General features: G+C 46.0%; 2 protein-coding genes and 1 long non-coding RNA gene across 3 annotated transcripts; 1 reads left to right on the forward strand and 2 right to left on the reverse strand.

The window, feature by feature from the left end:
* Nucleotides 1-666: 666 nt before the first annotated feature.
* LOC109777408 (putative pentatricopeptide repeat-containing protein At2g01510) lies at nucleotides 667-6,960 on the reverse strand. The gene is made up of 2 exons (XM_040403399.3): nucleotides 1,895-6,960; nucleotides 667-1,041 (listed from the first exon to the last, which is right to left on the reverse strand). The coding sequence occupies exon 1, from the start codon at nucleotides 4,483-4,485 to the stop codon at nucleotides 1,978-1,980; it is 2,508 nt and encodes an 835-aa protein (XP_040259333.1). The 5' UTR covers nucleotides 4,486-6,960; the 3' UTR covers nucleotides 667-1,041; nucleotides 1,895-1,977.
* A 67-nt stretch (nucleotides 6,961-7,027) lies between these two features.
* On the forward strand, nucleotides 7,028-9,210 carry LOC120976427 (putative FBD-associated F-box protein At5g56440). The gene is made up of 3 exons (XM_040403400.2): nucleotides 7,028-8,116; nucleotides 8,247-8,426; nucleotides 8,554-9,210. Exons 1-3 carry the CDS (start codon nucleotides 7,142-7,144, stop codon nucleotides 8,860-8,862), a joined length of 1,464 nt encoding a protein of 487 aa, XP_040259334.1. The 5' UTR covers nucleotides 7,028-7,141; the 3' UTR covers nucleotides 8,863-9,210.
* Nucleotides 9,211-9,614: 404 nt separating this feature from the next.
* LOC120975327 (uncharacterized) lies at nucleotides 9,615-10,943 on the reverse strand. The gene is made up of 2 exons (XR_005771109.2): nucleotides 10,715-10,943; nucleotides 9,615-10,640 (listed from the first exon to the last, which is right to left on the reverse strand). It is a non-coding gene; the product is annotated as an uncharacterized lncRNA (long non-coding RNA).
* Between the last annotated feature and the right edge of the window lie 578 nt (nucleotides 10,944-11,521).

Raw genomic sequence — 11,521 nt, forward strand, 5'->3', positions numbered from 1 at the left:
AGCATCACAGACCTTTCAATAACAAAGAGAAATACCAAATGAATGGACTCATTCAAGAAATAAACATTTAAGAAGTCACAAAAAGAGATTTTTGTTACCTGCTATTTTTCTTGGTACTCCAGAGGAAAAAGACATCAATAGCACTGTCAGACCAGCCTACCAGGCAGATAGTAAGAGCAGCAGCACACAGGAACTTGTTAATCCAGAGGATGTTATCCATTGGCATATTTGCACACAAAGTAGTTATCTGAAGCTCACGATGGCAAAATGGACAACAAATGCAGCAGTTTCCATCACAAGAAAACAACACATTGGATTAGTAATGAGCATACATCACTGGATAAGTAATATATATGGTTCATTATGTACACAGTTCCTTCAATACAAACAAAATCCCATATAGCATCAGCATTAGCTGACTAAAATCATAGGCATCATCTCTGTCGCAAACAGTTTTTATTTTGCGAAAAGATCAAGTGTAGTATCATGTTCCTAAATATACATAAAAGCAAAAGGACTGAGGGCAGTAATGTATCAGTTCTCATCTGCCACATAAATTCAGTAAAAAGAATTGTAGGCATCAACATCGTATCTAAAATCCAGCATGGAAAAATGTAATGAAATGCACCCGTTTCTATCACGGGAAAATGCAAACAAGATGCACCATGGACAAAGATAATATCCCTCTCTTTTAGTGGGGCAAAGTACTGTAATTGACCGTTTGCCGGTACAAACTGTTATCTTCCATTTGCTTAGCATTGAATTTCAACACAATTTAGGGATTGTAACTACAGAGTAAGAGTTTATGTTACTATGGTAGCATGACTAACTCACGATATGTTCCCTCTTACGGATACAGAACCAAATTGTAGAGCTCACCTAATTGTCCAAATAGGTGAGGCGATGGTAAGAAATTTTTCCATAAACAAAATATTGGACAGGAGCATGGCAGGAGGAGGCGTCCCTTGGCAACACGGACGGGAGCACACACAGCGGACCCGGACGACGCAGAGGGTTGGGGGCTTGAGGCCACCAAAATATCTGGTGCATGTCAAAATAATTTAGGTGCATAGTACATTGAAATCTCCATCCAGAGGACGAATAGAGAAATCTGCTGAAATATGTTCCATCTCGAAAATGTATATAACGTGAAGACATTGACATGCCATTAAAAGCTAAGTGTCTGGTGTCATTTATGACACTTGGATCAACGTTTTAGGGAATAAGAACAGAACTGTCAAGTGGGAATGTTTTACTGAATTTCAACTTATATGATTAAATTACTAGGCAAGCTTTGAAAATAATTTTATAAGCTTTGAGAATCCTATCCCCAAAGTCCCAAACACATGAAGATAATAGAAGAAATTGAATTAATTTCATGATTAAGATAGGCAGATAAGGGAAATAATTCTAGGATAGAAGAACATAATAACAATATACAATCTTATATTTGTGCATTATAAGTAGTGAAGGTTAAATATCGCAATGATTTGTATCTGGCTTTCAAAGATTTCACATAGAAAGAACAAATAATTATGTAGTTTCAGTAAAAAAAAAGTTATCACCTACAGCTACAGAAACACATCCTTCTCAAATCTCCGTTATCATGAAGACTGCACGAAGGCAATGGATTCAAAAAAACAAAGAACTGAAACAAAAACATGCTATACAAAATAAAATAAATCAATATCCTGTATTTGAGGAGTAGTGTTCCCTTAGTTATTTGAAATGGGGTAGTGTCAAGCCTTACGTACAGTAAGCCTTGTTTATCCTAAAAAATGGCTATCAGACTACTTCCAGCTATGTACATGAAAGAAAAATACACCTAATGAAGCATTTCGTAAACTAGTTATAAGGAACATGGTAACAAAAAATACCAAAAATGTTAAGTTACCTGATAGATGTGCTCTTACAATCCTTAGTTGTTTGTCAGCATGTTCAGTGTGCATCCTTCATTTGCACAAGAAAGCGTAATCCCTACCAATAGTCTCCACAAGAACAAACTCCATCCTTGAAATGGTGAAACCTGCTTGAATCTCTTACAATTATGTCTCTGTTCACAATCTTTGACATCATCTTGATTGCAGCATGGCAGTCTAGGCAAGCAGATAGATTCTTCATAACTCTAATTGGCCTCCCTAGTGGGGTGTTAATCAGAGCAAATGCAATGGCCAATCTCTCGCTGTGGTATTTCAATGACTCCAACTTTAAGTCATCATCCACTTGATGCAAGGCACAGCTAGTGTCGGGCTTATATCCTTGTTTATCCATCTCTTTGTACAGCCTCTCTAGCTCTTCTTTCATCTCGGATATCATCGGGTTAGTTTGGTCATTTGAAGAAAAGCTGTAGATTTTTTGTTTGACTTCAACCCAACTGTAACCTGACTCTTTCCTAAGTCCTCTATTTCTCATGATCTTTTTAACACGGGCAGCGTCTTCCCATTTACCGGCCTTTGCATATATGTTGGACAGTATAACGTAAGGTGTCGCGTCTGTGGATCCCATACTGAACAACTTTTCAGCTGCCACTCTAGCTAAATCCTGGTTTCCATGGATCCTGCACGAGTGAAGAATGGAGCTCCAAATGATTGGGTCATCTTCAAACGGCATCACACTCAACATTTTCTGAACTTTATCAAAACGTCCCACCCGACCTAATGTATCGATAACACAAGCATAGTGTCCTTTCCAGGGGGATATGCCATATTCATCTTCCATCAATTCAAAGTATTTCATACATTCTTCTGCAAGACCGTTGTGACTGCAGGCTGACAGTACACTCAAGAAGGTGACTGAATCTGGTTTGAAACCATAATGAAGCATACCTTCAAACACCTTGATGGCGTTCTTTGCCTGCCCGTAGTGCGCGTAGGCTGAAATAACAGCATTCCACGAGATCGAATTCCTCTCAGGCATCTCATCAAATGTTTGGAGCGCCTCATCCAAACAGCCACACTTTGCGTACATGTCAAGAAGGGCACTTCCTGAGAACACACTGGAGATGTGGCCTGATCTGATGGTGTAAGAATGCAACTGCCTCCCTAACCCGATCATTGCCAGGCTTGAGGACGCCTTAATGATGCTTGAAAATGTCGCCCTGTCCGGGCTCAGACCAGCTCTTCTCATGTCACAGAATAACCGCAGCGCTTCCTCCAGCTGCCCATTCTGGACATACCCAGTTATCATTGCTGTCCATGAAACGCCTGTCTTGTCATTCTTGTTGAGAAAATTGGTCTTTGCAGCATCCAACATCCCACATTTTGAATACATGTCAATCAGGGCGTTGCCCGCAAGATCCTCCGAAGAAAGGCCAAGAAGGACCAGCTGAGCATGTATTTGCTTCCCAATCCCAATGTGAGGCAGTGAGCCAGCAACACTCAGCAAACTAGCATAAGGTAAGGCCTGCCTGTCGAAACAGAGTATCTGCATCTCTCTGAACAGCCGCAGCGCTCTGCTAGCGCACCGGTTCCAAGCATAGCCTGAGATCATGACATTATATGAGACATTGTCGCGCTCTGGCATCTCGTCGAACAGCTTCTCCATCTCAGCAAGGCAGTCGCATTTGGAGTAGAAATCCAGCAACGAGTTCTTGACAAACACGTTGTGCACCGAGGTGGCTCTGGCCACGAGGCCGTGGACCTGGCGCCCGAGGTGGAGATCACCCATGCCTGTGGCTACGGTGAGCATGCTGGAGAAGGTGAACTGGCTGGCGTCAAGACCCGCGCGGCGCATATCAGTAAATAGGCCCAGTGCTTCCCTGTGCAGCCCCTCCTTGGAGCACCCCATCATCATGGCATTGTAGGTGACGGAGTCCCTGTGCGGCATCTCCTGGAACACTCTCATGCCGGCAGCAAGGAGGCCATGCTTGCAGTAGGCGTCCAGCAGCGTGTTGCAGACGACGACGCTGGAGCGGAGGAGGCCGAGCTTGACGGTGAAAGGGTGGAGCGACGCGGTCACGGTGCCAGAGGCGGGCACGTTGAGCACGGTGGACACGGTGACGCGGTCTGGGGCGACGCCCTCCCTGAGCATGTCGCGGAAGAGAGCCAGGGCGTCAGCGGCGCGGCCGGGGGCGGCGGCGAAGGTGGCCATCATGATGGTCCAGGTGACGGCCTCGCGGAGGCGGGGCGGGGAGGAGAGGAAGAGCTGGTGCGCAGCGGCCAGCTGCCCCGACCTGGAGTAGCCGGAGAGCATGCGGTTGAGGGAGAAGGCGTTCTTGGTGTGGGGCATTTGGTCGAACAGGGCGCGGGCCTGCGCGAGGCGGCCGGAGGAGATGAGCGACTGGAGGTGGAGGTTGAGGCGGTAGGCGGCCGGGTCGAAGCCCGTCTTGACCATGCGGGCGTCCGGCGGCGTGGCGGCGCCGAAGCCGGCGACGGGGCCGACGCGGGGGAGGACGGCGTCGGCATTGGCTACGGCCACGGTGGGTCTGAACGGGAGGCGCATTACGGGCGGCGTACGGGGGGTTTGCCGTAGAACGGGAGGGAGCATTAAGGCCCGGCCCAGGCCCAGGCCCAAGCGTCGCCGTTTCCGAGTGATTCCGAGCTGCAGCTCCGGTAGATGCCTCTTTCGGTCTTTCCATTGTCAGTTGTCAAAGGCTCTGCTTTTAGTGCATGCCACAACTGCATGATATTCATCTTCTGAAGCATCGCCACAAATAGTCCAAACATCAGCAAGTTCTAATGTTCTCTTCGGTTTATTGTGTTTGGTAGCTAAAGTATTAGTTGCTACCCTCCAATCCCAAAATTATGATTTTCTCCGACGCCTTGAATTTCCATATGACATCCCAAATGCTGCAAACATATGCCTTTCCACACGAACTCGAGGCGGCAAAAATTCCATGAGTTCGCCCCTGCAACGCAAGGTTGTTTGCACTCTTGAGCATGAAACTACATGACTTGTCATAGTGCCACACAATGCAGCCCTCGGTGGTACTGGTTGGCGTATAGATTTTGCATATTTCCTCGGCATCGAAAGGATGAAAGATTTGGTTTACAAGCTCTGTATCCCACTCTTTGGACCCCTCCTTCATAAGTTGATTGGCCTATCTGCAAACAGATATGGAAACATGTTCCAAGTGATTCCGAGCTACAATACTGGATTATGGTTCATCTATCTCTGGTTACCTACCTTTGGTTCACCAATAGAATTTTTTTAAGAAGCTCCATTTTTAGCCAGTAGTGGTGATGAGACCTTCCTCTGTAGGTGATGCTTCCAAAGCATACAACACGAAGATAGTGAACAAAAAAAGATGTCACTGATGCTAAAAAAACTGGGCAACATTGGTTATCTGGCCACTATGTATATCTGCATTTGGTATATAATCCTTCCTTTCACACAACAATAGCAATTGTCCATGCCTCCATGGCAGGGTTCAGTTTATTGCCTACTGAAACTCAAGATACAAAAAGACATTATTCAATCATGAAACTGAATAAGTTTTTCAGTGGAACAAATTAAATTAATGTTGTGAAACATCACGAAACATATACTATGAAAACACTTAATGAAAAAATGAAACTAACAATGGACTTTTTGTGTACATGATTGGTCATCTGGTCTTAATGAATATGTATATGTAGAATAATATTCTTCAATTCACATAAGATACATGAGTTGTGTTTTAAACAAAATGCAAGAAACTTGGAAAAGATCAAAACTTTCAGTGGTGCAACCGAACTCCAGAACTCTTGTTAAATCATAAGGGTATCTAAACGCCAATGACTATTGAAAAATAAGAAGAACATCGTAGCAAAATCTTGTTAGTGAAAAGGGACATAATATAAACACATATGACTTTTTGTGCATATGTATGTGAGAAACAAGTAAATTCTAGCTAGTGCACTTTTTGATACGTGAGAAGAAAGATGACATCAATACATGTAAATTAAGCTGAAATGGTTTGAGCACATGCATGCTATTTATGTAATAGTTTAACACAATTGTATGGTACAATGCATACCAAGGTAGAACAAAAATATGTCAAAATAAGGTAGATCAAACTTTTATGGAGGCCAGCAACATAATAACATGAACCTTTTTCTTATAGAGGAAAGGGGAGAGAAGGAGATGGAAGCGCGGCGGCACTGCAAGGAGCGAAAGGGCACGATGAGGAGTGGCGGCTAGGGTTTTCACCCGCTTAGAGGCCACATCAGAGAGAGAAAGAGTGCACGGGTGATTAGGGTTCCCTCGCCTCCCGTTGGCGCCGCCGCCGATCTACCTCACTTATGTGGCCTTCGGGCCATGGAGGCCGGGTGGATCTCGGCCCCCGTCTCGGGAGGGCTCCATTTTCCTGGTTTTAGGGTTAATGTTTGGTGGGACGACACTCAGGTGGTGGTGGTGGCATCTTGTCCAATAAAATCTCCACGGCTTCAGCCCCATCTTGGCGACGACGTCGAGAAGCTTGTGGGATTTGTGTGGTTCTTGAGGACTTCTTCTGGCCGTAGGGATCTGTGGATCGTCAAGGAGCTTCATCGGCGGTTCTTCCTCCTTCGTCATCTTCGGGACAGATGTGGTCTTCTTGACCCTTTCGGCGCTTCCCATCCGCATCCAACAACGTCAGGACGGCTCAGGGAGGAGTGGCAGTGTCGGCGCACCGTCGACATGGTCTGGGGGTTGAAGACGAAGGGCATCTCAAGGATTCCATTGTAATTTTCGTTTTTGTTGAGGTGCTTTGTACTGTCTGGTATTTCTTTTAATGCTAGGGTCCTTTTCGCAAAAAAAAGAAGAGGCCAAGCCCTCTCCTGTCAAACCCTAAGCCACCATGCGAAATCCCAAAACTACCCCCACCCAAATCCTGAAAAATATCCAACGACCGAGCTCGCGTGAAAAAATATCGAACGACTGAAATGATCCGGACCCAGAGATAGACGCCCACGATCGCATCAGCAAATCGATCGGGCGGACGATATGGTCCAAGCTCTGAGTGGCCCTAGTGCATCGGCAAATCAATCGGACGGCGGATATGCTCTAAGCTCGGAAAACCCTAGTTTCTTGCATCTACATAACCATGGTATCGGCTGGAGTTCCCAAGTGCGCCGCCGGTCATGCCCCCATCCAAAAAGCCCAGCGAGCTCCTCCGCGCATCCCTATCGCCGCTAGAGGCGACCTACCATATTTGATCTAAACTCTGAAGGTGGCTGCATCCATGGAGAGCATGCCGAAGGTGCGGCGGCCGAAGCTTTCTGACGCCGGAGGCGACGAGGACCACCTCAGTGCGTTGCACGATGACACCCTCATCCAGATCCTCCTCAAGCTCTGTTGCCTCGCTGCAGCCGCCCGGACCAGCATCCTCTCCCGCCGTTGGCGCCACCTTTGGGCCCTCCTCCCGAAGCTCCACTTCTACAACGCGACGGACCCCCGCCGCATACGCTCCGCCCTCGCCGCCCACGAGGCCCCGACGCTCCAGGAGCTCGTCATCGTCAGACAGGATGCCTCTTCCGGGCCCACGGGGGCGTGGCTCCCTATCGCCGCGCGCCGCCTCTCCGGCTTACTGTTTTGCCACTATCTGTCGCAGAGGGTCATGGCTAGGAGAAGAGCTGCCTTGAAGTTGCCGTGCTTCGAGAGCGCCACCGGGATCTATATGCGGTTAGGGTTCCTCCGCCTTACGCTGCCGCCTTCCGGTGTGTTCGCCCGACTCAGTCTTCTTCACCTCTTTCAGCTCCGACTGCACGGTATGTGCGAGCTCGGTGCCATTGTCTCCTCGCCGCGGTGCCCGTGCTTGGGTAGACTTCTCGTCGATGACGTCCGGGGTGTGGGCGGCCTCGCAATCCACTCGGAATCTCTTGGACAAATTGAGCTATATAATCTGCCCGACTTGCAGCAGCTCACCATCGTGGCGCCATCACTCCATCAGCTAAAAGTGCAGGATTGCTTTGCTCCAGTTGCGCGGCAGCCGGTTGCCAGCATCTCAGCCCCACACCTGCTGCAGCTCGCATGGATAGATGATTATGATCAAAACTCTGTCAATCTTGGCGAGATGGCGCACCTACAACGGCTTGTCCTCCAACAATTTATCGTATATGGAAAGGACTACATTGCTTCGCACAACCGTAATTGTGCGCTTCTTTTGCGGCGCTTTGAATGCCTACACAATCTTGTTATCACTCTTCATTGCCCCCCGGTGAGTTCATGTATACTATGTATAATTTGTGTCATTGTTGAACATGCTATGTACAATTTTTGTCATTGTTGAACTGCTATATATGTATAATATAATCCTTTTGTGTGTGACCTCTCATACGAACTGACAGGACATAGCTAACAAGAAATACTTTATGGAAGATATAACAAGGGTTCCTGATGTTAAGTTATTGGGATTGGGCATAACGGCATGTGGGCATTCCTTTGGAGCCAGCTTATTTCATGTTCTGCGGATGTGTACTGCAATAAGAAGGCTGAATCTTGGTCTTATTGTCGCACCTGAACACGAGGTATGCTATTCTCAATTTGTTTATCTGTCTAGGAGTATTCTCAGTTTGTTGTCATCTATCTGCTATAATTTTATGTCCATCCAACCAAATCGGTTGGTCTTATTAAGCCAATGTGCCCTTGTTTCAGGCAGAAACTGTGTGCCCATCAGGTTGTATATGTGATCAGCCATCAAGCTGGAAAACCAGGGAACTCTTGTTGAATTGCCTCGAAAAAGTAGAAATCTTTGACTTGAAAGGAAGTGAACATGAAATCAGTGTTGTGGATCGTCTATTCAGTTGGGCACCGGTGCTAAAAAGGATGACAGTAAATTTCCATTACTCAGTCACTGAAAACAAAGCTGAAGAGCTCTGCCAAGTGTTACTAACCTTCTCCAGGCCCGAAATATGTATGATTTGTAGGATGCCCAACATGTCGGAGAAAGTTTTGTATGCTTAACAAGACACCAATTTTTGCCCGGTCCATTGATTGTCAGTTGATCGAGCAGCTTATGTGAGACTGGACTAAACTAGTTTAAATTGTAGACACATTTGTGAGTGCTCTGTCAGTTGGTAATCTTCATCTGCGTGTAGCTGCTAGTTTCCCTATCCATGATTTATTATGGTTTGTTACTGATACTTGGTATGCATTTTGTGTACGGTAACTTTATGCCTCATGCCTATTAGAATCACAACAATTTACTACTCTTCAAGTTTGAGAAATTGGCATGCTACTTAATTTGGTTAATAACTTTGTAATAGGATTTCAGTTTACAAGAATATTTTCAGTATGTTGGAAAATGAAAAATGGGAACCGATTTTGTCTTGTCTGCTTTCCATCCTCGGCAAAAGTTTTGATCTCCGAAAATTTGGGTCTAGTGCGAGCCATCCAAGTCCAAGCTATATATGCTTATTTCCTCTTATCAACAAGTTTCCATAGTTGTCATTTTCACACGTATGTATTGTGAGATGCTTAATTTGGAACACAAACTACGAGCAATTCATACAAAGCCTCCAATGAGGAACAATAGGTGTTGAGTATAATGATTATTAGGAAGTATAGGATATACTAGGATTTGATCCTGCCTTGTCTTGTACTCTAAGTTGATCTTTGCACTCCTATATACTAGACCATGATAGCGCGCGTTGCCGCGCCTGTCCATTCTATGATAAAATGTTAAGAATAGTGAAAATACTTGAAGCCAGAAAACATGGAAATTTAAGTTTGTATCAACTTGCTCATATAGTCATCAGTAATCAAAGAGGAAATATTTGAAATAATTAGACAGTACAACTCTTCGAGGAATCTTGGGAAATTTAATACAGTATCTCAATGTAGATAGTGCACAATGTATATGTTCAAAGCTTCAGGTATAAGATCAGAGTAGATATCTCCATTTCCGAACCTAAAAATTCTAAAATAAAATTGCAGCATGCTTGACACAAAGAAACTAATTTTGTGAATTAGTTGTATCGTTCCAATTTTTATTGGGTGTATATCCTAAACATGAGGTGTGCAGTACAGAAATGCAAGAGTATAACGTTGATATATAACCATCCTATTAATTTCTGATTTGCTACAAAAAAATCTAGATTGGTAAAAAGCCACAAACTAACATACCCTGGAAGCACCAGACATTTAATATATCCTTTCTTCTTAATTTACAGGATCTATACAAATGGACAACAGTAGATCCATCATTTGATCAGATAGAAAATGAAGGAAGTGTGTGGAAACAACTACACGAAGATGTGTTACCTCAAGGCCACTTATCTCTGCATAACCCATTTTCTTCAGGGGCGAACTTTATCAGTAAACTGAATTTAAAGAAAGAGATAATTGATTCAAATGTGGTAAGCAAATCAATGCCCATTGCTGGGTACTAAATAAATACAACCAGACCATACAGGCAAAAGTATGAATCTTTACAGGTAACTTTTTCCAAGAATGGGAAGACGGCTTGGAATAGATCAGAATTCAACGACTGAAATATTCAGAGTAGGTACTATGACAAATACGATCGTCTGGCAATTGAATTTTTGCTTACCTTATCTTTAGTCTCTGCCAAATACGAGAGTTGTACCTGCAGGGGAGGAACCGGTGACATGGATGGGGTGTGGAAGGGCGTCGGGCCGCATGGGGATGCCAAGTGGCGGCGTCGCCGTCGGGCGAGCTGGCTAGTCGTGGTGGGTGCTACCGCCTGCCGGTAGAGGTAGAAGTCGGTGAATCACAAGTGCCTGCGTGAAGAGTTGAAAGAGATCGAGATCCGAATGAGGGCTAGAGGATCGGATCAGCGACATCGATACCGAACCTAGGATTTTCGGGGATTATAGTTTGATAGTCGATACGAAATCTTGGAGGGAGCACCGTTTGGGCTCCTTCACTGCCGGTACCTCGGCGTCGCCGTTGCCGCGACCGGCGCCGCCTGACCGCGGCATCGCATCGGTTGCACGAAGAACAACTGAATCAGGGAGATAGAAAGGGAGAGAGCGGACGGGCCTCGCGTGTAGGCATGTCAGTTCTTTTGAGGATTTCACACGTTTCAGCCCAATCAACCAGAAAACGTCCAAGTAGACCCGCGGAGTAGCAGCCATTTAACGTTCGGCTGGCCCAGTTTTGGCGGATTGTTAGGGCGATCTCGGGTAAATGCACCCATCTGGGACGTACGTACACCAGATCGGACGGTTAAGGAATCTAAATCGATGTGGAGGCTCCTAACTAGCTCTGTTATACTGTTTTGGATATGCCCACGAGGCTCAAACAATACAATCAACTATTCCACCAATCTTCCTCTCTCCCTTCTAACATGGTATCAGCCTAACCAATCCAACCCTAGCCACCGGCCGCCGCTTCCGCTCCGCGCCGCCCCGGGGCGGTCAGCCTCCATGACCGCCACCGGCCGCGCCGCCTGTACCTAGGGTTCGGTCGCCGGTCGTGTTGACCGGCTGCCCTAGATAGTCTTTTTCCCGACCTCTTGATCCGGATTTTCTCTCTCTCGCTGGTCGCTTTGATCGGCATTTATTTTTAGTTTTCCGATCTAAGATCGGCTTGCGTCGCCCGCTGCCGCCGTCGACCCCGCGCGCATCAACTTCGACCCCGGCGCGACCAGCCGGCCTCT

The sequence above is a fragment of the Aegilops tauschii genome, chromosome 3 (assembly GCF_002575655.3).
Source record: "Aegilops tauschii subsp. strangulata cultivar AL8/78 chromosome 3, Aet v6.0, whole genome shotgun sequence".
NCBI lineage: Eukaryota > Viridiplantae > Streptophyta > Magnoliopsida > Poales > Poaceae > Aegilops > Aegilops tauschii.

Excerpts from the sequence above, each read along its gene's own strand:
- LOC120976427 (XM_040403400.2), top strand. The coding sequence starts at position 7,142 with ATGGAGAGCATGCCGAAGGTGCGGCGGCCGAAGCTTTCTGACGCCGGA. Across the intron at positions 8,117-8,246 it reads TCACTCTTCATTGCCCCCCG|GACATAGCTAACAAGAAATA; the intron begins GTGAGTTCATGT and ends ACGAACTGACAG. Across the intron at positions 8,427-8,553 it reads TTGTCGCACCTGAACACGAG|GCAGAAACTGTGTGCCCATC; the intron begins GTATGCTATTCT and ends CCCTTGTTTCAG.
- LOC109777408 (XM_040403399.3), bottom strand. The coding sequence starts at position 4,485 with ATGCTCCCTCCCGTTCTACGGCAAACCCCCCGTACGCCGCCCGTAATG.